Below are 22403 nucleotides of genomic sequence, written 5' to 3'. Positions count from 1 at the left end.
AGTATATGGGTCGATCTGAAAACAGAGACTACCAGTATGGTGGACATGGCCACTATGGAGACTTTGTTTCCACCTGTCCAGTTATTTCACGTCACTGATGTAGGGTAATGGGAAGAACGTAGTACAACATAGTTCACAAAGGTAAAAGACACACCTTTGTGCACACCTCCATACCTATGAGCATTTGGACATTCTCAGCACAGCTCCGAAAGCACACACACATACACACACACAAACCCCTTGCAGAGAGCAAACACACGTTGGATTAAATTATACAAGAGAGAGCAAAAATAGCTTTGTGTCTCGGCCAGGCAGAGAGAGAGGGAGAGAGAGGGAGGGAGAGAGAGAGAGTCAGACTGAACCAGCTTTTAAGGGAAGGGTAAAGATGACAGGAATGGGTCAACTCAGAGATTAAGGGAACAGAGTCATCCCTCTCTCACAACTTCTCTGACTGAAGTTTCCCCCCTCTTCATCTCACCCCCCCAACAATCCAGCACCCTAATACCCTCACTCCCCATTGGCAGTGCAGACCACCCAGACCACCCAACAGGCCCTCAGACCCCCATTCCACTTCAATGGGTTGACCACCCTACATAATCCCCTTGGGAAGTGTAGTCCATCCAGTTTACCTGGAGAAATGACATGAAAACAGACCCCCAAACACAAAAACACACACGCACACACACACAAAAACAGACCCCCACACCCATACCCCTCACATACACCCACAAACACACACACACCAATACAGTCTCACAACCCACCCACACACATTTACAGACAAACACAGCTCACCCAGAACATGCAGGAGAGGCAGACCCAGGTGCGGGCTTGCCCAGCTAGGGCTGCGGGCAGGCTGAGAGACACAGAAGGCATATTTCCTTCCTTCTGCTGGATGCTGCTATTGCTCTTGTTACTCCAGACTGACCACTGGATTCCCAACTAGTTTTCCAGACCTGCCACAGGATTCCCAACTAGTCCAAACAGGAGGGATATCCAGCACCGCAAATCCATGACACGTCAGGGAAGACCAGAGAGGGTGACTGCTGCAGCTCTCCTTCTTTCTCTCTCAATCTCTCTCTCACATGCGTACTTGATCCCCTTCACTCTCTCTCTAACTCACTTGCTTCTTGTTTATATTTAGTTCCCTATTCTCTATGTTCCTCTCTGTCTCTGTCTCTGTCTCTCTCCGCCTCTGCAACTCAACTTTGTCCCTCCTCTCACTTTCTTTTCCCCAACTCTTATTTTATCCCCAGTGCCTCTCCTTTCTCTTTTCTCCAGTGTCTCTCTTTCCGTCTCCCTCCACTGAGGGAACTTTCACAAAGCTTTTTGGGGTCAGGCTGCTCCTCTCCACGGGAGCAAAGGGGGAGGTGTTCAGAAAAGGGGCTCCGTTTATCCTCCACCCCCCCCCCCCTCTCTTAGCCACCCGCCCCTCTCTCGACCCCCTCTCCCCTCTCTTCATTCTTAATTTCATTCATTCCTTGAACTCTCCCTCCTCTCCACTCCTTCCCTCTTTCTCACCTCCCCCATCCCTCGTTCCCTGGTTTTCCCTAGCTAACTGTGCTCACTCATGTCTGTGCTAACGTTGCTTAAATTTTTCATTAACTCCCTTTTTCTTTCCCTCTCTTCTTCCCTCCCTCCCTCCCTGCATCCCCTATATCCACTCTCCTGCTTGTTTCAACTCCACTTCACTGTCCGGACCATCCTGGCTCCCTCACCGTACCGTCAAACTCTTGACTGAAAATCTCTTCTGCTCGGTGGTCTCATCTAGTTTGCTTCCTCCCCAAAATAAACCAGGACCAGGCCCGGGAAGACGCATTGCTTTTACTCTTTGCTTTCAAGGCCACAACAATCAAAGAGCCCTCCTCTAAAAGAGAAAGAAAAGACTCTGACCCCCTACTATAGAGAAAGAACACAGCGGGACTGGGAAGAAAAGCTGCTTCATTAAGTTCTCAATGGTCATCAATGGGCCACGTTAGCCCTGGCTTTAAGTCTCTCTGGTCTCCCCTGTGCGTCTTTCACACATGCACACTCACACACCCTTTCACGTCTTTCGCATGCATGCACGCACACACACACACACACACACACACAGTATGAAAAAGGACTAATCCCATTGTATTTCCTCTCAGTCACCTTATCGAGATGAACCAGCTCAGTGTTAAAATGTTTCAGTGTTAAAGTCCAGAACCCTTCCACTAATGTTTCACCTACTACACCACAATGTTCACGTAGTGCTCTTGACTAGAAGAGGGTAGAATGGGCGCAAATACATTCTATCAATTCGTTGTAGTTTTCAATCGTTTTTTAAGTGGGGACACAATAGAACTATCTTTATGGGGCAAAGCAATTGTTGGAGTGAACAATCTCGGTGATGACTGTTTGACCTTTCTATTCCAGACAGTATTCCTTTCCACTATAAGCTCTGATAAAGAAAATGAAAAAGTGCCCACCAGTGCCCTTTCAGTGGGATTACCTCTCCCTCTTCTCTGGTCTCTGTGGCGGCGGAGAGCGTGGACGTAAAGTGCTGTGAAATCATGAAATACTCTCTGCGTGTGTGTGATCGACGACATGACTGTCGGAGGGCGCAGAATCACTGATCAACAAATCCCCTTGCATCCCAAATAACTACTCATTATGTGGTCAAAATGTGCAAATAATAGACTAGCCTTGCTCAAACTCACCCTCTCAAACACACGATCACATGAGGGGCCGTGGAGAAAAGGGTGTAGTAGTTTTAGGACTACATCAGAGTAGAGGTTGAGTCAGTGTAATACTAGGTGTTGACTTCCTCTGATAGAGATTAGTTGTACTTGTGTACATGCCATGGTCATTGAAGCAACGCCCCTCGCTAACCTTCTCCTCCTACCGTCTGCAGTTCCCACCTGGTCACTCCTGTGTGGGGTTACAGGGGTAAACGTTCTGTTTGTTTACTTCATCCTCATGTGTAAGGGCTCTGACCCAGTGGTAAGGGACAAGAGCTGGGTTTAAATACTATTTGAAATCTTTCAAGTTCTTTTAGCGTTTGCTCTAGCCTGCCTGCAATGCCAGGGTTGGCGGGGTTGCAGTTTTGTGACTATTCTATTGGTTCCTTTGTGCCAGGCAAGCTCAATCAAGCACAGATAAAGTATTTAAAATGATTTGAAATAGTATTTGAACCCAGGTCTGTTAAGGAGAACTTCCCACTTAATCTTTGTGGGACAGCAACAACATAATTCCATAGGGTCAAGGGTCAAAGACTTTGGATCTAACCATTACAACCATAAGATGCACCCTTGGGAACACAGGCATAGCCATGAATTGGAAAGGGGGGGCACACCAGCGAAACACCAGTAAAACATTGACAACCATTTCCCGGGTGTCCTGTACGCTAAAAATCACTGTCCCGTCTGCAAATCAAATCAAACTGTACTTGTCACATGCGCTGAATACAAGTGTAGATCTTACCATGAAATGCTTACTTACAAACCCTTAGCCAACAGTGCAGTTCAAGAAAGAGTTAAGGAAATATTTACCAAATAAACTAAAGTAAAAAATAATAAAAATGTGAGGGAGTACAAGTTAGTCGAGTTTTGTACATGTCGGTAGGGGTGAAGTGATTATGCATAGATAATAAACACCGAGTAGCAGCAGTGTACATGTCGGTAGGGGTGAAGTGACTATGCATAGATAATAAACACCGAGTAGCAGCAGTGTACATGTCGGTAGGGGTGAAGTGACTATGCATAGATAATAAACACCGAGTAGCAGCAGTGTACATGTCGGTAGGGGTGAAGTGACTATGCATAGATAATAAACACCGAGTAGCAGCAGTGTACATGTCGGTAGGGGTGAAGTGACTATGCATAGATAATAAACACCGAGTAGCAGCAGTGTACATGTCGGTAGGGGTGAAGTGACTATGCATAGATAATAAACACCGAGTAGCAGCAGTGTACATGTCGGTAGGGGTGAAGTGACTATGCATAGATAATAAACACCGAGTAGCAGCAGTGTACATGTCGGTAGGGGTGAAGTGACTATGCATAGATAATAAACACCGAGTAGCAGCAGTGTACATGTCGGTAGGGGTGAAGTGACTATGCATAGATAATAAACACCGAGTAGCAGCAGTGTACATGTCGGTAGGGGTGAAGTGACTATGCATAGATAATAAACACCGAGTAGCAGCAGTGTACATGTCGGTAGGGGTGAAGTGACTATGCATAGATAATAAACACCGAGTAGCAGCAGTGTACATGTCGGTAGGGGTGAAGTGACTATGCATAGATAATAAACACCGAGTAGCAGCAGTGTACATGTCGGTTGGGGTGAAGTGACTATGCATAGATAATAAACACCGAGTAGCAGCAGTGTACATGTCGGTAGGGGTGAAGTGACTATGCATAGATAATAAACACCGAGTAGCAGCAGTGTACATGTCAGTAGGGGTGAAGTGACTATGCATAGATAATAAACACCGAGTAGCAGCAGTGTACATGTCGGTAGGGGTGAAGTGACTATGCATAGATAATAAACACCGAGTAGCAGCAGTGTACATGTCGGTAGGGGTGAAGTGACTATGCATAGATAATAAACACCGAGTAGCAGCAGTGTACATGTCGGTTGGGGTGAAGTGACTATGCATAGATAATAAACACCGAGTAGCAGCAGTGTACATGTCGGTAGGGGTGAAGTGACTATGCATAGATAATAAACACCGAGTAGCAGCAGTGTACATGTCGGTAGGGGTGAAGTGACTATGCATAGATAATAAACACCGAGTAGCAGCAGTGTACATGTCGGTAGGGGTGAAGTGACTATGCATAGATAATAAACACCGAGTAGCAGCAGTGTACATGTCGGTAGGGGTGAAGTGACTATGCATAGATAATAAACACCGAGTAGCAGCAGTGTACAAAACAAATGGGGGGGTGTCAATGTAAATTGTCCGGTGGCCATTTGATTAACTCTTCAGCGGTCTTATGGCTTGGGGGTAGAAGCTGTTACGGAGCCTTTCCGGTCCCACTTGCCATGCTGTAGCAGAGAAAAGTCTATGACTTGGGTGACTGGATTCTCTGACAATTTCTTGGGCTTTCCTCTGTTTTTCATATGACGTGATTGAATATGATCTTCATGACTGAAATCTTATGTTTGCGACACAAACTGAAGACACAATTGTCCCAAAATAGGTTTATTCCCACTTATTCCCATGCCCCTGGTGGACATTTGCTATATTCTGCCAAATTCTGGTAAGGCTGCATGTGTCCAGAAAACAGGGACATAGGGCTAATTACACACATACACACACACACACACACACACACACACACACACACACACACACACACACACACACACACACACACACACACACACACACACACACACACACACACACAGCATCGTCTCCGGAAATCACCAGATCAGTGCACATTACAGGCATCCCCGTGTGCCTTTGATAAGGACAGAGTGTGGACAAAGCTATCAGCAGGACAGCTATGATTACCCCCTTTATCCCTTCAGATCAGTGCCCCAGTCGCCAGCAGTCCCTGCTCCCCAGCCTGGCGAATGAAACAGGACACATGTCATCAGATGTGACAGTATCACAAACCATCATCTACAGAAGCATGGATGGAAGGCATACAGGAATAGAGATAAAGAAGGACAAACACATCCTCTTTATGTGTGTGCATGCGTGTGTGCAAGCGTGCGTGTGTGTGTCAGTGAAAGATCCTCAGAGAAGGAACATTTCTGAAAAATGTAAGTAGTGAAACATTGAAAAAAGTTTTAGATAAAACTACACTAAATACATTCACGTCACCAAATAATTGATTAAAACACACTGTTTTGCAATGGTCTACAGTAGCTACAACAGCACCCTCTAGGGTAGTGCCATGGTTACTGGGGCGGCAGTGTAGCCTAGTGGTTAGAGCATTGGACTAGTAACCGAAAGGTTGCAAGTTCAAATCCCCGAGCTGACAAGGTACAAAATCTGTCGTTCTGCCCTTGAACAGGCAGTTAACCCACTGTTCCTAGGCCGTCATTGAAAATAAGAATTTGTTCTTAACTGACTTGCCTAGTAAAATAAAGGTAAAAAAAAAAAAAAGCCGAAGGCAGCTATTTTCCATCCTCTAGGTACATTGAATTCAATACAAAACCTCAGAGGCTAGTGGTTCTCACCCCTTCCATAGACTTGCACAGTAATTATGACGACTTCCATAGAACGTCCTCCAACCTATCAGAGCTCTTTCAGTATGAACTGACATGTTGTCCATCCAATCAAAGGATCAGAAAATGTATCTAGTAGTGATGGGTTGAAAAATCAATAAGGTTACATATGGATATTATTTTTTAAGATATATTGTATCTTATCATTTTGACAATATCACAATATTACTTTTGCGGTAGTTGGCTGTATAATTTGTTCTCCATCTTCTTTTAAAATAGAAGCCAATTTGTTTTCAGCTCTTTTATTTCCATGACTGATCAAAACAAATTTCCTCATTGCATCCCTCTGCAGCAGACATACAATTTGGTGAGAAATATGTTTGCAAAACATGAAATCACAATAAAATGACAGCACAGAATCTTAAAAGGATCGGGCCCTTTTTTTTTTTTCTCCCTAAAATGACAACTATCTATAGCTCAGGACCTGAAGCAAGGATATGCATATTCTTGATACCATTTGAAAGAAAACACTTTGTTTTCTCCAGTTTCAACTGTTCTGCCTTATTATTATACGACCATGCTGGTCATTTATGAACATTTGAACATCTTGGCCATGTTCTGTTATAATCTCCACCCGGCACAGCCAGAAGAGGACTGGCCATGCTCTCTCTAATTCTCTCTTTTTTTCTCTCTCTCGGAGGACCTGAGCCCTAGGACCATGCCCCAGGACTACCTGACATGATGACTCCTTGCTGTCCCCAGTCCATCTGACCGTGCTGCTGCTCCAGTTTCAACTGTTCTGCCTTATTATTATACGACCATGCTGGTCATTTATGAACATTTGAACATCTTGGCCATGTTCTGTTATAATCTCCACCCGGCACAGCCAGAAGAGGACTGGCCACCCCACATAGCCTGGTTCCTCTCTAGGTTTCTTCCTAGGTTTTGGCCTTTCTAGGGAGTTTTTCCTAGCCACCATGCTTCTACACCTGCATTGCTTGCTGTTTGGGGTTTTAGGCTGGGTTTCTGTACAGCACTTTGAGATATCAGCTGATGTACGAAGGGCTATATAAATACATTTGATTTGATTTGATTTGAAATGTGTGGAAATGTGAAATGAATATAGGAGAATTTAACACATTAGATCTGGTAAAAGATAATACGAAGATAAAAAACCGGTGTTTATTTGTTGTTTTTTTTGTTCCATCGTCTTTGAAAAGCAAGAGAAAGGTCACAATGTATTATTGCAGTTTATGCACAATTTAGATTTTGGCCACTAGATTGCAGAAGTGTATGTGCAATGTTTTAGACTGATCTAATGAACCATTGCATTTCTGTTCAAAATGTTGTATCAAGTCTGCCCAAATGTGCCTAATTGGTTAATTGATATATTTTCAAGTTCATAACTGTGCACTCTCCTCAGAAAATAGCATCGCACTCTTCCACTGTAATAGCTACTGTAAATTGGACAGTGCAGTTAGATTAACAAGAATTTAAGCTTTCTGCTCATATCAGAAATGTCTATGTCCAGGGAAATGTTCTTGTTACTTACAACCTCATGCTAATCACATTAGCGCACATTAGCTCAACCGTCCCGATCCCGTAGAGGTTAATACATATAGAATCGTGAGAATCGTGAAAATCCCAATACATATCGTATCGGCACCTAAGTATGGTGATAATATCGTATTGTGAGGTCCATTCCCATCCCTCGAATCTAGTACTGAAAGCATGAGCTACAGCTAGCTAGCACTGCAGTGCATAAAGTGTGAAAAGTAATTGACTAAAAGAGAGAGAAAGACAATAGCTAAACAGTTAAGAATAAATGAATTTATCCTAGCTCGTTGGCTAGCCAATACTGCAACTCTTACAAGTCAAGCAAGCTTTTGGTTTTATTAATTTATTGCTACCAGGGCCCGCCGGTGTAACTGCTTGCTTTACACTGTACTGCATGATTGTACACATGGATTGGATTGTGGATTTACTAACACGTTAGTTCTAGTTTGTTGACTACCTTTATAACATTAACCTTTTCACAGGTACCAACAAACAGGTGTGATCATTCTACGGTGGTCCCTGCAGCGTACGCTCAAACCGGTGTGATTAGAACGCTTATTTAGAACGTCCAGTTTCAATTGACGCAACAATCAGAATTTGGGCTGGAGAAACTGTTTTTTCACAGAAACATTTTGCACAAACACAGTCCTTAAAAAGTTATGTCCAGAATGTGACCAGTTAATTTTTGGATAAAATGTTCAGACATCCACAGAAGTAGCTACAGCATAACACAATCATCCAAACCGGAAAATGTAGGCTACATTTGTCCTAGCGCTAACTGAGGAAAGATTGACATAACACAAGCGGTCATATATTTATAACTCTCGGCTGACAGAAACTACAATATGAATTAGCTAATAGCAATTACTATTATTAATTAATCACAGCTGAGCTCACCATTGATCTAAATAATTGAGTAAAATACTTTCTAGAAATTTAAAGTACACTGATGATGGGTAGTTTATGCACGACTCCCAGCCTTGTGCAGGTCTACGATTTTAACCCTGATGTCCTTACACAGCTCCCTGGTCTTGGCCATTGTGGAGAGGTTGGAGTCTGTTTGATTGAGTGTGTGGACAGGTGTCTTTTATACAGGTAATGAGTTCAAACAGGTGCAGTTAATACAGGTAATGAGTGGAGAACAGGGGGGCTTCTTAAAGAAAAACTAACAGGTCTGTGAGAGCCGGAATTCTTACTGGTTGGTAGGTGATCAAATACTTATGTCATGCAATAAAATGCTAATTAATTACTTAAAAATCATACAATGTGATTTTCTGGATTTTTGTTTTAGATTCCGTCTCTCACAGTTGAAGTGATGTGATAAAAATTACAGACCTCTACATGCTTTGTAAGTAGGAAAACCTGCAAAATCGGCAGTGTATCAAATACTTGTTCTCCCCACTGTGGATACTTTTCTACCTGTTTCCTCTAGCATCTTCACAAGGTCCTTTGCCGTTGTTCTGGGACTGATTTGCACTTTTCGCACCAAAGTACGTTCATCTCTAGGAGCCAGATTATTTCACGTATAATTCACTGTATCACAATTCCAGTGGGTCAGAAGTTACAGTAATTTACCCTAAATTGACTGTGCCTTTAAAAAGCTTGTACCTGTGGATGTATTTCAAGGCCTACCTTCAAACTCAAACTCGGTATGACGGCTGCGTGGTCTCATGGTGTTTTTTGGGGTCTTGGCTTATTTATTTTGATTTTCCCATGATGTCAAGCAAAGAGGCACTGAGTTTCAAGGTAGGCCTTGAAATACATCCACAGGTACAAGCTGTTTAAAGGCACAGTCAACATAGGGTAACTTACTGTAACTTCTGACCCACTGGAATTGTGATACAGTGAAACGACAACGCGATATACAGAAAATAAGGAACTATTATTATTTATAAGGAAAACAACAAGGAGGGCAATGTGAGCGCCAGCCAGAAAATATTCCAATTCGTGCAAGTCTTTGCAAATGTCTGCAGACATCTGCTGCGCAAACATTGGTGAAGTGGTGGGCTCTCCTCGAAGAGTGAGGTTTGTCCGGCTCAGTAAAACCTCAAACTGAAATGGGCTGACTTGGACTACTTTTATGTGAATTAATGAGGAGGTGGAACACACCTTAATTCAAGCTGTTGTTAGAAAATACAACTTGTTAGAAAATAATTTGAAATTGACAAGTTGATAATTAGCAGGCAGCACGTGTTAACTGTCCTGTTGCGTAATAATCACATTTTGAAACAGTGATTACATTCAAACAGCTGTAAAGTTGTGCACTGAAGTCCAAGCGAAGGGAAAATGTGAGAGGAGGAGAGCGCGTAGATGCGTGAAGGAATTATACAACGAGAAAAGTGATGATGCTGTATATGGTAGCTATGAAAGTGAACTGTGTGTGCGGGTGATTAGGGGTGTCTTCATTCCGCTTCTGTTGCAAAAGGTTTCTTAAACAGAAACAAACGGAATCAAAACTAGGAGGGACCTACCTGAATTTGTCCAATAGAAACTTTCGTTTTAGTTGCAAAACGGTTTTGCACTGTCTCTCGACCTGTGCACCTACATTATGAACTTTCATTTGTAAGCTAGGTTGTAGCAATCTTATGATGGGTATAGGGCGAATTCGAATATCATGTAGTTGCCTAAACCTATCGCTGTTACATTGAGCTGGGTGAATGGAATATGAATGACAGTCATCCAATATGCTGTAATAGAAATAAGGACATGCTCATAAAAATAAAAAAAATCATTCTCCCTAATCTTAAACGGCACCGACCTCCATTAGTGTGTGTGTGTGTGTGTGTGTGTGCAGGGGGGTATAAAATAATATTTCCCAGGCTAATCAAATCCATAATGGCCTCGCATTAGTATGACTTTGACCTTCAGCTCTGGCTGTGCTGGGAAATCAGCTCACGGCACAGCACTGAGAGATAGTGGTAACCGCTATAAAACAGGCCTCTCAGATTGAATGATACAACAGAGGACAAGGAATATTTTGCTGTCTAATAACAAACACACAAACAGCTTGAATACTCATACTCACCCACAAAAACACACACACACACACACACACACACACACACACACACACACACACACACACACACACACACACACACACACACACACACACACACACATATCTAACCAATAAATTCATCCAGATATGGTGTGTGTGTGTGTGTGTGTGTGTGTGTGTGTGTGTGTGTGTGTGTGTGTGTGTGTGTGTGTGTGTGTGTGTGTGTGTGTGTGCATAAAACAAAAGTGGGGAGTGGGGCATACTCTGCTATTCCAGGCCTCCTCTTGGCTCAGAGCCTAGAGTCCAGTAGATGGGAGGAAGTCCCCCCCACCCTTCCCTCCTCCTTTCCTCCCCATCCCACCGGGTCTAACTCCAGACCCCCATCTGTGGAAAACAATACAGACACACCCTCCCTGGGCTCGGGCTCACATGGGTATGCACGTTTTTTCCCTCTCCCTAGCTTTGAAGAACAGGATCCTGTAGGGAGCAGAGAGTGAGAGAAAGGGACATGCCTCTGTACCAGACCTCCCTCACCAGAACGAAAGACTACCACTATAACACTAATGCCACTATAACACTATAACACCACTATAACACTAATGCTAATGCTAATGGTTTGCATCAACATAGCACTCTTCCAAAGGTATCAAAGCACTTTTGTGTAGCAGGACACACCAATGCCTATCCCTCTACTTCCCAAAACATTATTGGATTCCCTTTCCCGTTTGTTTCAGACCCAAACTTTCACCAGTCAGTCATATTGTCCTCTCCAAACGTTAATTTATTCTGTACTTGTTACGCTCAAGAACAGACTATCATAAATAGACACTGTTCCACAAAAACACAGACCACACTGTTGTCCCTTAGGACAGTCTTCCTCAGTTCAACCTAATTAACGAGACATCCTTTAGCACAAATGTCATTTGTAATAGTCACAGACCATTTTCTGTCCCTCGCATTGTAGCTGAAATAATGTTCCCCACACATTGCCCATACTAAATCTGACGATACCAATAGTGTCCATATGTTGCCCATATGTTCCCTATACGTTTCTCCCCACATGCAACAACTCTCCTCAGCCTGTTCTGCAAGTCAGTGGCAGAATCTGGCCGTTCTTTTCAGAAAGCTCTGTAGTTTCAAAGAGCAATTTTTCACTTACTCTCAGGGATCCAGTTCTTTTTAATCACTTGCATACCAAGGCAGCTGGTGCCAAGTTCAACTGACATAGCCCTCAGCTTATGTCAAACTGATCTGCTTTTAAACCCAGGAAACCTACAGCCAGGAAATCTCTGTCAATTATCGGAGACATTCTGTGGTTATTAGGTCATATCATTCATCAGCACTTCAGTTTGGTGGGGAGGTGTCATGCGATTTCTGAGTAGCTATGGTTTAGTCCCTAACAGAAATACAGTGTATCTCATTTACAGGGACATTCACGCCATTGAGTCAATACATCACCTTTGGCAACGTGTACAGCTGTAAGTCTCTAAGAGCTTTGCACACCTGAATTTTTCTTCAAGCTCTATGAAATTGGTTGTTGATCATTGCTAGACAAACCCTTTTTAAGTCTTGCCATAGATTTTCAAGCAGATTTAAGTCAAAACTGTAACTCGGCCACTCAGGAACATTCACTGTCTTCTTGGTAAGCAACTCCAGTGTAGATTTGGCCTTGTGTTTTAGGTTATTGTCCTGCTGAAAGGTGAAGTAATCTCCCAGTGTCTGGTGGAAAGCAGAACAAACCAGGTTTTCCTCTAGGATTTTCCCTGTGCTTAGCTCCATTACGTTTCTATTTTATCCTGAAAACTTCCCAGTCCTTAACAATTCCAAGCATACCAATAACATAATGTAGCCACCACTATGCTTGAAAATATAGAGTGGTACTCAGTAATGTGTTGTATTGGATTTGCACCAAACATAACATTTTGTATTCAAGATAAAAAAGTGAATTGCTTGCAGCATTTTTAGCAATGCCTTATTGCAAACAGAAAGCATGTTTTGGAATATTTGTATTCTGTAAAGGCTTCCTTTTTTCAATTTGTCAATTAGGTTAGTGTTGTGGAATACCTACAATGTTGTTGATCCATTCTCAGTTTTCACCTATCACAACCATTAAACTCTGTACATTTTTTAAAGTCACCATTGGCCTCCTGATGAAATCACTGAGAGGTTCCCTTCCTCTCTGGCAACTGAGTTAGGAAGGACGCCTGTAACTTTGTAGTGACTGGGTGTATTGATACACCATCCAACGTGTAATTAATAAGTTCACCATGTTCAAAGGGATATTCAATGTCTGCTTTTTCATTTTTTACCCATCTACTACCAATAGGTGTCCTTCTTTGCAAGGAATTTGAAAACCTCCCTGGTATTTTTGATTGATTCTGTGTTTGAAATTCAGTGCTCGACTGAGTGACCTTACTGATAATTGTATGTGTGGGGTACAGGTATGAGGTATTTGCACACAGAGTGAGTCCAGCGACTTAAGAACATTTTTACTCCTGAACTTATCAAGGCTTGCCTTAATTAAAGGGGTTTAATACTTATTGACTCAAAACATTTTAGATTTAAATTTGTAATGATTTGTCAAAATTTGTCAAAACAAAATTCCAGTTTGACATTATGGGGTATTGTGTGTTAGCCAGTGAAAAAAACATCTCAATTGAATCCATTTCAAATTCAGGCTGTAATACAACGACATTTGGAAATAGTCAAGGGGTGTGAATACTTTCTGAAGGCACTATAGTAGCTAGGTCTGAGTGCAACAAGTTTAAAACGGAGCATCTGGTTTACACACGTGTGACCCGGTTCAGGAAGCTAGGCATATGTTGCATGTCACTACTTCACAGGAGAGGCATTTAAAGATGTATTTTTTATCAAAATGCATTTTTTGGGCAGAAATGCTTTCTGGAACATGCAAACTTTCATGTGCCTTAATAACAAACTTGTATTCCATCTATAAATATGAATTTGTTAAATTACGAGCCTAGAAATAAACACAAACATTCCCGCTAGCCATCATTGACTGAGATAATGGATCGGCTGGACATGCCGGGAGATGATGTTTGAATTGGTCTGCCATGTAGACTTCTGTCTACAATTTGAGCTGGTCAGTATGTGTTGATAGTCCTTTCTACCACAGCGTTTTTGAAAGATATAACGTTAGACATCGAGAACTACCAAAGATTTGCTACATATCTCAACAACATTGATGCCCTGAATTTAGGAGGCACTATCGTTAGATCAGTTGAAAAAATGTTGTGATGGGCAACTTTCTTTTTTATTTGTTACTATTATTTTTACCCTCTTTTTCTCCCCAATTTTGTGATATCCAATTGCGATCCAATTCCAATCTTGTCTCATTGTTGCAACTCCCCAACGGGCGCGGGAGAAGCGAAGGTCGAGTCATGCATCCTCTGAAACATGACCCGCCAAACTGCACTTCTTAACACCCGCACGCTTAACCCGGCCACCCCTCAACTGACAACAGAAGTCAGCCTGTAGGCACACCACAAAGAGTTGCTGCAGTGTGATGAGCCAAGCAAAGTCGTCCCCCCCGTGCCGCCCTATGGGACTCCCGGTCACGGCCAGTTGTGACACAGCCTGGGATCAAACCCAAGTTTGTAGTGATGCCTCAAGCACTGCGATGCAGTGCATTAGACCGCTGCACCACTCGGGAGGCCCGATGGGCTACTTTCTGCATACACCACGGTCAGTGTGAACCGGAATGACTTTACACAATGCAAACCAAATAACATGTAGCTACAACCAAAACGCTAAGTTAAATGATTCCAATCTGCCGTGTATACAGTTAAGAGTCTAGCTACATTTCCAGATGTTATACGTTTCTAATTTTGTCAGAAGGCCGTTTTCAATGCAAGTTTAGCGAACTTTAGCTTGCTGGCTCGCTAGCTAACATTATATGTATGATCTCTGTGGAAATATTATTTGAATCAGAAACATATTTGCATTGCTAGTTATAGCCTAGTGTTACCTAGCTAATATTGAACTTAGCTGGTTAGCTTTAGCTACCTACAGATTCATACTACAGCTATGAAAGCGTTTGTATTGGTAGTAGTATGAGTTGGTATTATGCCTGTTGATTGTTTAGCTAGTATGCCGGTTGATTGTTTAGCAAGCTAGCTACATGTCTAAACAAAAGACTCCACTTTGCCAGATGATTACATGACCCATGAAGTTAGCCAGGTGTGTCTGGGGGTGATTACAGCGATCTATTGTTTGTCATGAACATGTGTACATGTCTAGACAATAGTGACGCATCCACTTAGCTAGATGTGGCTGGGGGATTTCTGGGTAAGCGTCATGTAATAATGGTAAAATATTTTTATCTGCACACGTTCTGTTTTTGATATTGCTACAATGCAAGTAACCATTTCACTGTACCATTTACACCTTCTGTATCCTGTGCATGTGACAAATAAACTGAGAATTGATATGATATAGTGTTTAGCAGAGACGGTAACTAGAAGAACAACAGGATCTGCACCAAAGTCAGATTAGGATATAGGCCAAGGACTAGATAAACTTTATTGTTGCCTGGAGTTTTTCCTTATTGTCGGCTACTACTTTTACAACTTTTAGTCTTGAAACCTTTGGTTGTTTACTAAACTACTCACATGACCTCACATGTGAATCCTTAAAGAGATTGGTGCGGCTAAGGCTTAAGATGGTGTGAACGATGCTGAATAGGTGTAGACAAAGAAGAGCTCTCCAGTTTGTGTACCAAAACATCCAAGGGCCATTTTCTCAAAAGTGGGGTTACAAGTGGATCAACTTTCAAAGCAGAATTACTTTCCCATTGTTCCTCAACTGTACAGTAGTGTATGACATACCATTTCCTAGCTCTGAGAATCTACTTTTATCCCAATGTGAAAACACAATGTCAAATGTAGATACATAGGACTGAATCCAGGTGGTGTGTCACACATGCTCTTAGGAGCTTGCATCACTGCAAATGATTTGATGGAATTAAGACAAGGAGATTGGGGTAGTTTTCACTGCTGCCTTGAAGTCAGTGAAGGTGGCTTACAATCTAATCTGTAGCTCAGACTCAACTCATTGTAATCAATGAATTGTTGAGGCATGGCGGAACTTGGCAGACATTACATCTATCTAAGACTAGATACTAGTCAGTCCATATGGAGGTAAGGACTAGGGATGATATTAAAAGGAGCTCCATGTCGAAGTCAGTGTATTCTTTGCCAGGCTACAGCTGCACCAACAACATACTGTACCTGCACATCGTGGGGGTGCATTTCCATTGTCTGACGTTCCTACAAGGATCACATACACCAGTGGCAGTCGGTGCCGACGACGATGAGACAGCCTATAGGGAAGAGGTCAGAGACCTGGCAGTGTGTTGTCAGGACAACAACCTCTCCCTCAACGTGAGCAAGACAAAGGAGCTGCTCGTGGAATACAGGAAAAGGAGGGCCGAGCACGCCCCCATTCACATCGAGGGGGCTGTAGTGGAGAGGGTCAAGATTTTCAGGTGCCTTGGTGTCCACATCACTAAGGACTTATCATGGTCCAAACACACCAAGACAGTTGTGAAGAGGGCAAGAAAATGCCTATTCCCCTTCAGGAGGCTGAAAATACTTGGCATGGTACCTCAGATCCTCAAAAGGTTCTACAGCTGCACAATCAACAGCATCACCGGTTGCATCACCGCTTCGTATGACAACTGCTCGGTATCCAACCGCAAGGCGCTACAGAGGGTAGTGCGTACGGCCCAGTACATCACTGGGGCCAAGCTTCCAGCCACCCAGGACCTCTATACCAGGTGGTGTCAGAGGAAAACCCTAAAAATGGTCAAAGACTACAGCCACCCAAGTCACAGACCGTTCTCTCTGCTACCGCACTGCAAGCAGTGCCGGAGTGCCAGGTCTGGGACCAAAGGGGTCCTTAACAGCTTCTACCCCAAAGCCATAAGACTGCTGAATAGTTTATCAAATGGCTACCTGGACAATTTGCATTAACTCCCATATTTTATTCTTATTTCTTATCATTTTTTGCTCTGACTCTCTTGCACAGGCTGGAAGTACACTCACTGGACTCACACATAACCACACACTCACACATAACACTCCAACACTCATATACACACACACACACAAAACATTCACACTCACGCATACCTTTTTAATTTAATCTTTATTTAACCAGGAAAAGCCAACTGAGACCCAGAGTCTCTTTTTCAAGAGATACCTGGCCAAGAAGGCAGCAACAATCAATACATTACAGAATAAGACATACAACAATACAATACAACAACATGATACAGCCTAAAAAAAGCATTTACACTCTTCTGTAACAGTCTTCCATCAACATTTTAAATTAATTCAGTGGCACTAACATATCTAGATGAAGCATGGATTGTAGACTATTCCATGCCTCTGGTGCACAAGAAGAGAAGGCAGTCAGACTAATACTGTAAAGTCCTAGGGACTTTAAGTAGGAACCACCTAGCAAACCGGGTATGGTAACTGCTGGTGGTGAAGGAGACCAGATAACAGAGGTACATTTACCCAAAAGGGTTTTTGTAGATGAAGACATACAAATGTAGCTTTCTGCGCATATAAATTGAGGTTCAACCCACCATTTGGTACAATGTGCAATGGTGGTTGAGTGATTTGGCATTTGTAATAAATGATATACAGAGTCCAGTCTCTGTAAGACAGAGGAGCCCGCATGCATATACAAGTCACCCATAATCAATTACAGAGAGAAAAGTGGCCTGAAAAGGCTTCTTTCTAGCCATAAGCGGGATGCAAATAAAAACCCAATTTCTATTTAAGCTACCTCACAGTATTATCCATATGAACTTTAAAGGAAATGTGTCATCCAACCATATACCTAGGTATTTGTAGGATGACACATTTCAATGGATAAGCCACTTGACTGCAGTGACTGAAAAGCAGTCTGGAGCTCTTCAACAGCCTAACCAGAGAAGGAGCACATCCAGAGAAGGAGCACAGATGATACAGATGACTGTATCATCTGCATATAGATGCAACTTTGCTTGTTGCATCCCATTTCCCAAATCATTAATTACAATTGAGAACAACACAGGAGCTAAAATGGAACCCTGGGGCACACCTCTATTAATCTCAAGAAAAGAAAGAAAGGAAGCTAAACTTGTGATTGTCCGTTATTACACATTGTGTTCTGTCAGAAAGATAGTTCCTACACCAATTTACTGCCCCTTCACTGAGACCAATGTTACTGAGTCTAGCTGGCAACAATTCATGGTCAACTGAATATTGACGCCACATACACACACATTCACATTCCTAGCCACGCTTCACATACGCTGCTGCTACTCTCTGTTTATCTTGTATGCATAGTCACTTTACCCCTACCTACATGTACATATTACCTTAATTACCTCAACTAACCTGTACCGCTGCACATTGAATCGGTACCGGCACCCATTGTATATAGCCTCGTTATTGTTATTTTATTGTGTTACTATTTCTCCTTTTAGTTTATTTAGCAATTTTTTTTAACTTACTTTTTCAAAACTCAGCATTGTTGGTTAAAGGCTCGTAAGTAAGCGTTTCACGGTAAGGTCTACACCTTTTGTATTTGGCACATGTGACAAATACAATTTAATTTAATTTGCCGTTTAAGATGAGGGAGGACAGTATTTTTTTTATGAGCATGGCCTTATTTCTATTACAGCATATTGGATGACTGTCATTCATATTCCATTCACCCAGGTCAATGAACATTGATAGGTTTAGGCTACTACATGATACTCAAATTCCCCTTATATCCAACATAAGGTTGCTACAACCTAGCCTATGAATGAAAGTTTACAATGCAGTTGCACAGGTCAAGAGAAAATTTTAGCATCAAGGTGACAGACATATATGCAATACCGCCTTGTTCACTCTTGCCTGCACCTAGCTGAGCTAGGGTCCAAACAGTTGCAAATTAGAGTTTGCTTCCGTTTAAGAAATGTTTTTCAACAGAATCAGCAGAATGAATTCACCCCTGATCACATGCAAACACAGTTCACTTTCATAGCAGCCACATACAAATAACATGATCACTTTGCTCATTGTATAATTCCCTCTCACATCTATACACTATCCTCCTTTCACATTTTCCCTTCGCTTGTGGACTTCAGTGCACAACACAACAGCTGTCTGTAACCAGGTGAAAAAAACTTTCCAAGCCAAGCCTTCATACCATAACCGCTAAACACAACACAGCCTACATTGATGTCACCATATTAATCCTAGAACCGCATGGCCTTTCAGGCTTAAGTACCCACTAGAGAACGTTGAGAACATTGCTGGGCATCCCATTTAGCATACACATCAGTTGCATATCAACATGTAAAGTCAGCAAACATAAGCACCAAGGCCTGATAAATAAATAAATAAATACATAAGCAATTGTAAAGCATGAATTGCATGAAAAAATATTTGTGAAAATGTATCCATGTAAAAACATAACAACAATGGTAATTTGCTTAGATAGAGTCAAGGATATGTTTTGTATATTTCTACAAACTCGTACTAAAAAATGTAGGCCATAAGCCATATTTCGACACTTCTAGCCAATGACACATCAACATTCTAAGAGTCTAATAAATACATAACATTTTTTTTCTCACTTTATTTAACCAGGTAGGGTAGTTGAGAACAAGTTCTCACAAACAAGTCAATGACACAGTAGAGAAAATAAAGTCTATATACAGTGTGTGCAAAATGCATGAGGAGGTAGGCAATAAATAGGCCATAGGAGCGAATAATTACAATTTAGCAGATTAACACTGGAGTGATAAATGAGCAGATGATGATGTGCAAGTATAGATACTGGTGTGCAAAAGAGCAGAAAAGTAAATAAAATAAAAACATTATTATTATTATCTATCTCCAATAATTCCTTCTGTCCAAACTGAGATGGATACATCTGAAGTAAATATGCACCAACTGAAAAGGGAATCAAACATCTGCTCAATATTTTCTCTCAGGAGTAAGAAAGACCAAAAAGGGCCCATTCATCAAATGGAGCATAGATATCAGTTTTATTCTTTGGCTGTGCAGAGTGTGTGACTCGCTCGGAATTTATGGGCCGTGGGGACATTAGTTAAATGAGAGGAAAAGTGCTTAGTCTTCCACAATGATAACCACAGAGGGGGAACAGCATGCTGCGCTATCAAAATGCCAATGGAGGAAGATTAATGTCCGGGCAAGAGAGAAGTGCTCGCTAAGAACCCTGGTCCGCCTCACAATCCCTCTCCATGTCCCGACAGCCTGCCAGGGACAGAAAAGCTTCCTGCCTTAATTAAGTGTGTGTGTGGGTGTGTGGGGGGGGTTACAGTGCATGTGTGTGTGTGGGGGGGCGTGAGGGGGTTACTGTGTGTGGGGGGGGGGGTTATTGTGTGTGTGTGTGTGTGTGTTCTTGTGGACATTGAGTGGTGGCTACATGCACAGGGATAATGACTCTGTTCAGCAAAGCACAGACTATCTGGCAAGGTTCCATGGTGAAACTGATTCCAGGCAATATCCTGGCCCCATGGTCCTGTTTGTGTGTGTGCGTTTGTGTGTGTGCGCGTGCCCATGTGAGTGATTCTGATTTCCTTATCTCCTCTGTCCCTCCCTCATCATCCATTCTACCATCGGTGCACATTTCCTGGGCAGCTCTGCTGCTACTGGCATACACACAACCATTGTTTCCAGAGCTGCCAGACAGACAGCCAGACAGACAGCCAGCCAGCCAGACAGCCAGCCAGCCAGAAAAACTGGGAAGGCACGATAAAGAGAAGGGAACTGTGTGGCACAATAGGTGACACACTTTCAAATAGTAAACATCATAAAGCCTACTACATATTCCTATTTCAGCCTATTCAGATGAAAAAGTCCTGGATTGTTTGATCGATTGGATTTCATACACTTTTTCCACTTGAAATTTCACCTGCTATATTCCTGCCAGCAAACATACCAAATACAATAGCATTGTAGCTTGGATAACATTGTAACTGCTACCATGCTAGTGTAATACAATATTCACAACCCTGACATGTGTTCACAATGTCTGTATTTCATGACAGCAACGTTACAGTGATAATGTCACTCGTACACGAAATAGCTGAGCTGAGTTGCAAAATGACATCACATCCTTTCATTATGCAGCCTAAGCAAGTGATGTAAGCTTACCTTGTCTTTCCTTATCCTCCTAAAGGGAAAGAGGCAGGAGAAGAAGAACTTCCCCCAACTGAGGACCGTGGCCAGACACCAGCCTAGTCCAGCCATCGTCCTCACCTCCTCCTTCCTCTGTCCTCTACCACACTTCTTCGCTAACTCTCGCTCTCTCGCTCAATCTAATTTCAGATTTCTTGTGATACAACGCTCACAGGAACCATCCAGCTCTCAGCTAGCTGTGGAGGAGATGGGAGTAGGTCTTACATCCGTTCCCCGAAAAAGGTATCACCTTCCTGGGCTTCAGCCCCCTAGATGTTCTCCGAAAATGGAATGGAGGCCATCTTTACGAGTGAGGAGGCCAGAACCACACATGACATGGTCCCATCCAACTTCAGCTTTCCAAGCCTAGCAACCATACAGCATCCCTGCTTAGGAACACTCTCTCTCGCCCTCATTCTCCCTCTGTCTGGATGCTGCTCTATCCATTCATGGAAGAAGGAGGAGAGAACAGGGGAATGGGCGGGGGAGAGGGAGAGTGAACAGCCGAACGGAACGATAGACACTCACTGTGATAAGAAAAGGGGAGGAGGAGGGGAGTTCAGTAATTGGGAGTAAAGGAGGATGGCGGGCATACTAAGGCTTGGTCACTGGCGTTGCCTCTGATTGTATGTAGATACACCACATACAGTGTGTGGAGACAGTTTATGTAGGGAAAGAATTGATCAAATATAGATAAACAATTAAGCTACACAGAATATTTTTATCAAATGACGTAATGAGATGTCCTAGAAGTCCTTGCCAGCCAGCTGGAGTGATATGCAGCATTATGAAGGGTGACTGCACCAATACAATGGCTGCAGTGTTACGTTCGTCTGAATGAATGGACCAAGGCGCAGCGTACTTAGAGTTCCACTTGTTTAATAAATATGCAACTCACCAAAAATAATATAGAAGAAAACGAAATGTGACGTTCTGGGCTGCTCACAGGCAGCTACACAAAAACAAGATCCCACAAACAACAGGTGGGAAACGGCTGCCTAAATATGATCCCCAATCAGAGACAACAATAGACAGCTGCCTCTGATTGGGAACCATACCAGGCCAACAAAGAAATAGAAAACATAGATTGCCCACCCTAGTCACACCCTGACCTAACCAAACAGAGAATTAAAAGGATCTCTAAGGTCAGGGCGTGACAGTACCCCCCCCCCCCTCCCCCCAGAGGTGCGGACTCCGGCCGCAAACCTGAACCTATAGGGGAGGGTTCGGGTGGGCATCTACCCTCGGTGGCGGCTCCGGTGCGGGACACAGACCCCGCTCCGCCAACTTTGGTGGCGCCTGGTGCGGGGGTCATTCCCGGAAGCTCCGGACCGTGAATCATCGCCGAAGGAATCGAACCGTGGATCGTCGCCGGTGACTCCAGACCGTAGATCGTCGCCGGTGACTCCAGACCGTAGATTGTCGCTGGGGACTCCGGACCGTAGGTCGTCGCCGGAGGCACCGGACTGGGAACCTCCGCTGGA

At 43.0% G+C, this 22403-nt stretch overlaps 1 protein-coding gene across 9 annotated transcripts in view; it reads right to left on the bottom strand.

Moving 5' to 3' along the window:
* Nucleotides 1-22403, bottom strand: part of tns1b (tensin 1b) — a 233516-nt gene that overhangs the window by 201632 nt on the left and 9481 nt on the right. For 5 of the 9 annotated variants that reach the window (XM_031806228.1, XM_031806232.1, XM_031806235.1 and 2 more), the window contains exon 1: nt 796-1328. The exons of 1 other annotated variant lie outside the window; for it this stretch is intronic. In XM_031806228.1, the coding sequence (XP_031662088.1) occupies nt 796-876 (81 nt within the window). In that variant the 5' untranslated portion in view covers nt 877-1328. Of the gene's footprint in view, nt 1-795; nt 1329-22403 lie in introns of those variants that run through there. 3 more of the 9 variants (XM_031806229.1, XM_031806231.1, XM_031806234.1) reach the window with 1 other exon arrangement.

Source organism: Oncorhynchus kisutch, linkage group LG26 (genome assembly GCF_002021735.2).
Source record: "Oncorhynchus kisutch isolate 150728-3 linkage group LG26, Okis_V2, whole genome shotgun sequence".
In the NCBI taxonomy this organism is placed as follows: Eukaryota; Metazoa; Chordata; class Actinopteri; order Salmoniformes; family Salmonidae; genus Oncorhynchus; species Oncorhynchus kisutch.
This window is presented reverse-complemented; position numbering and strand designations above follow the sequence as displayed.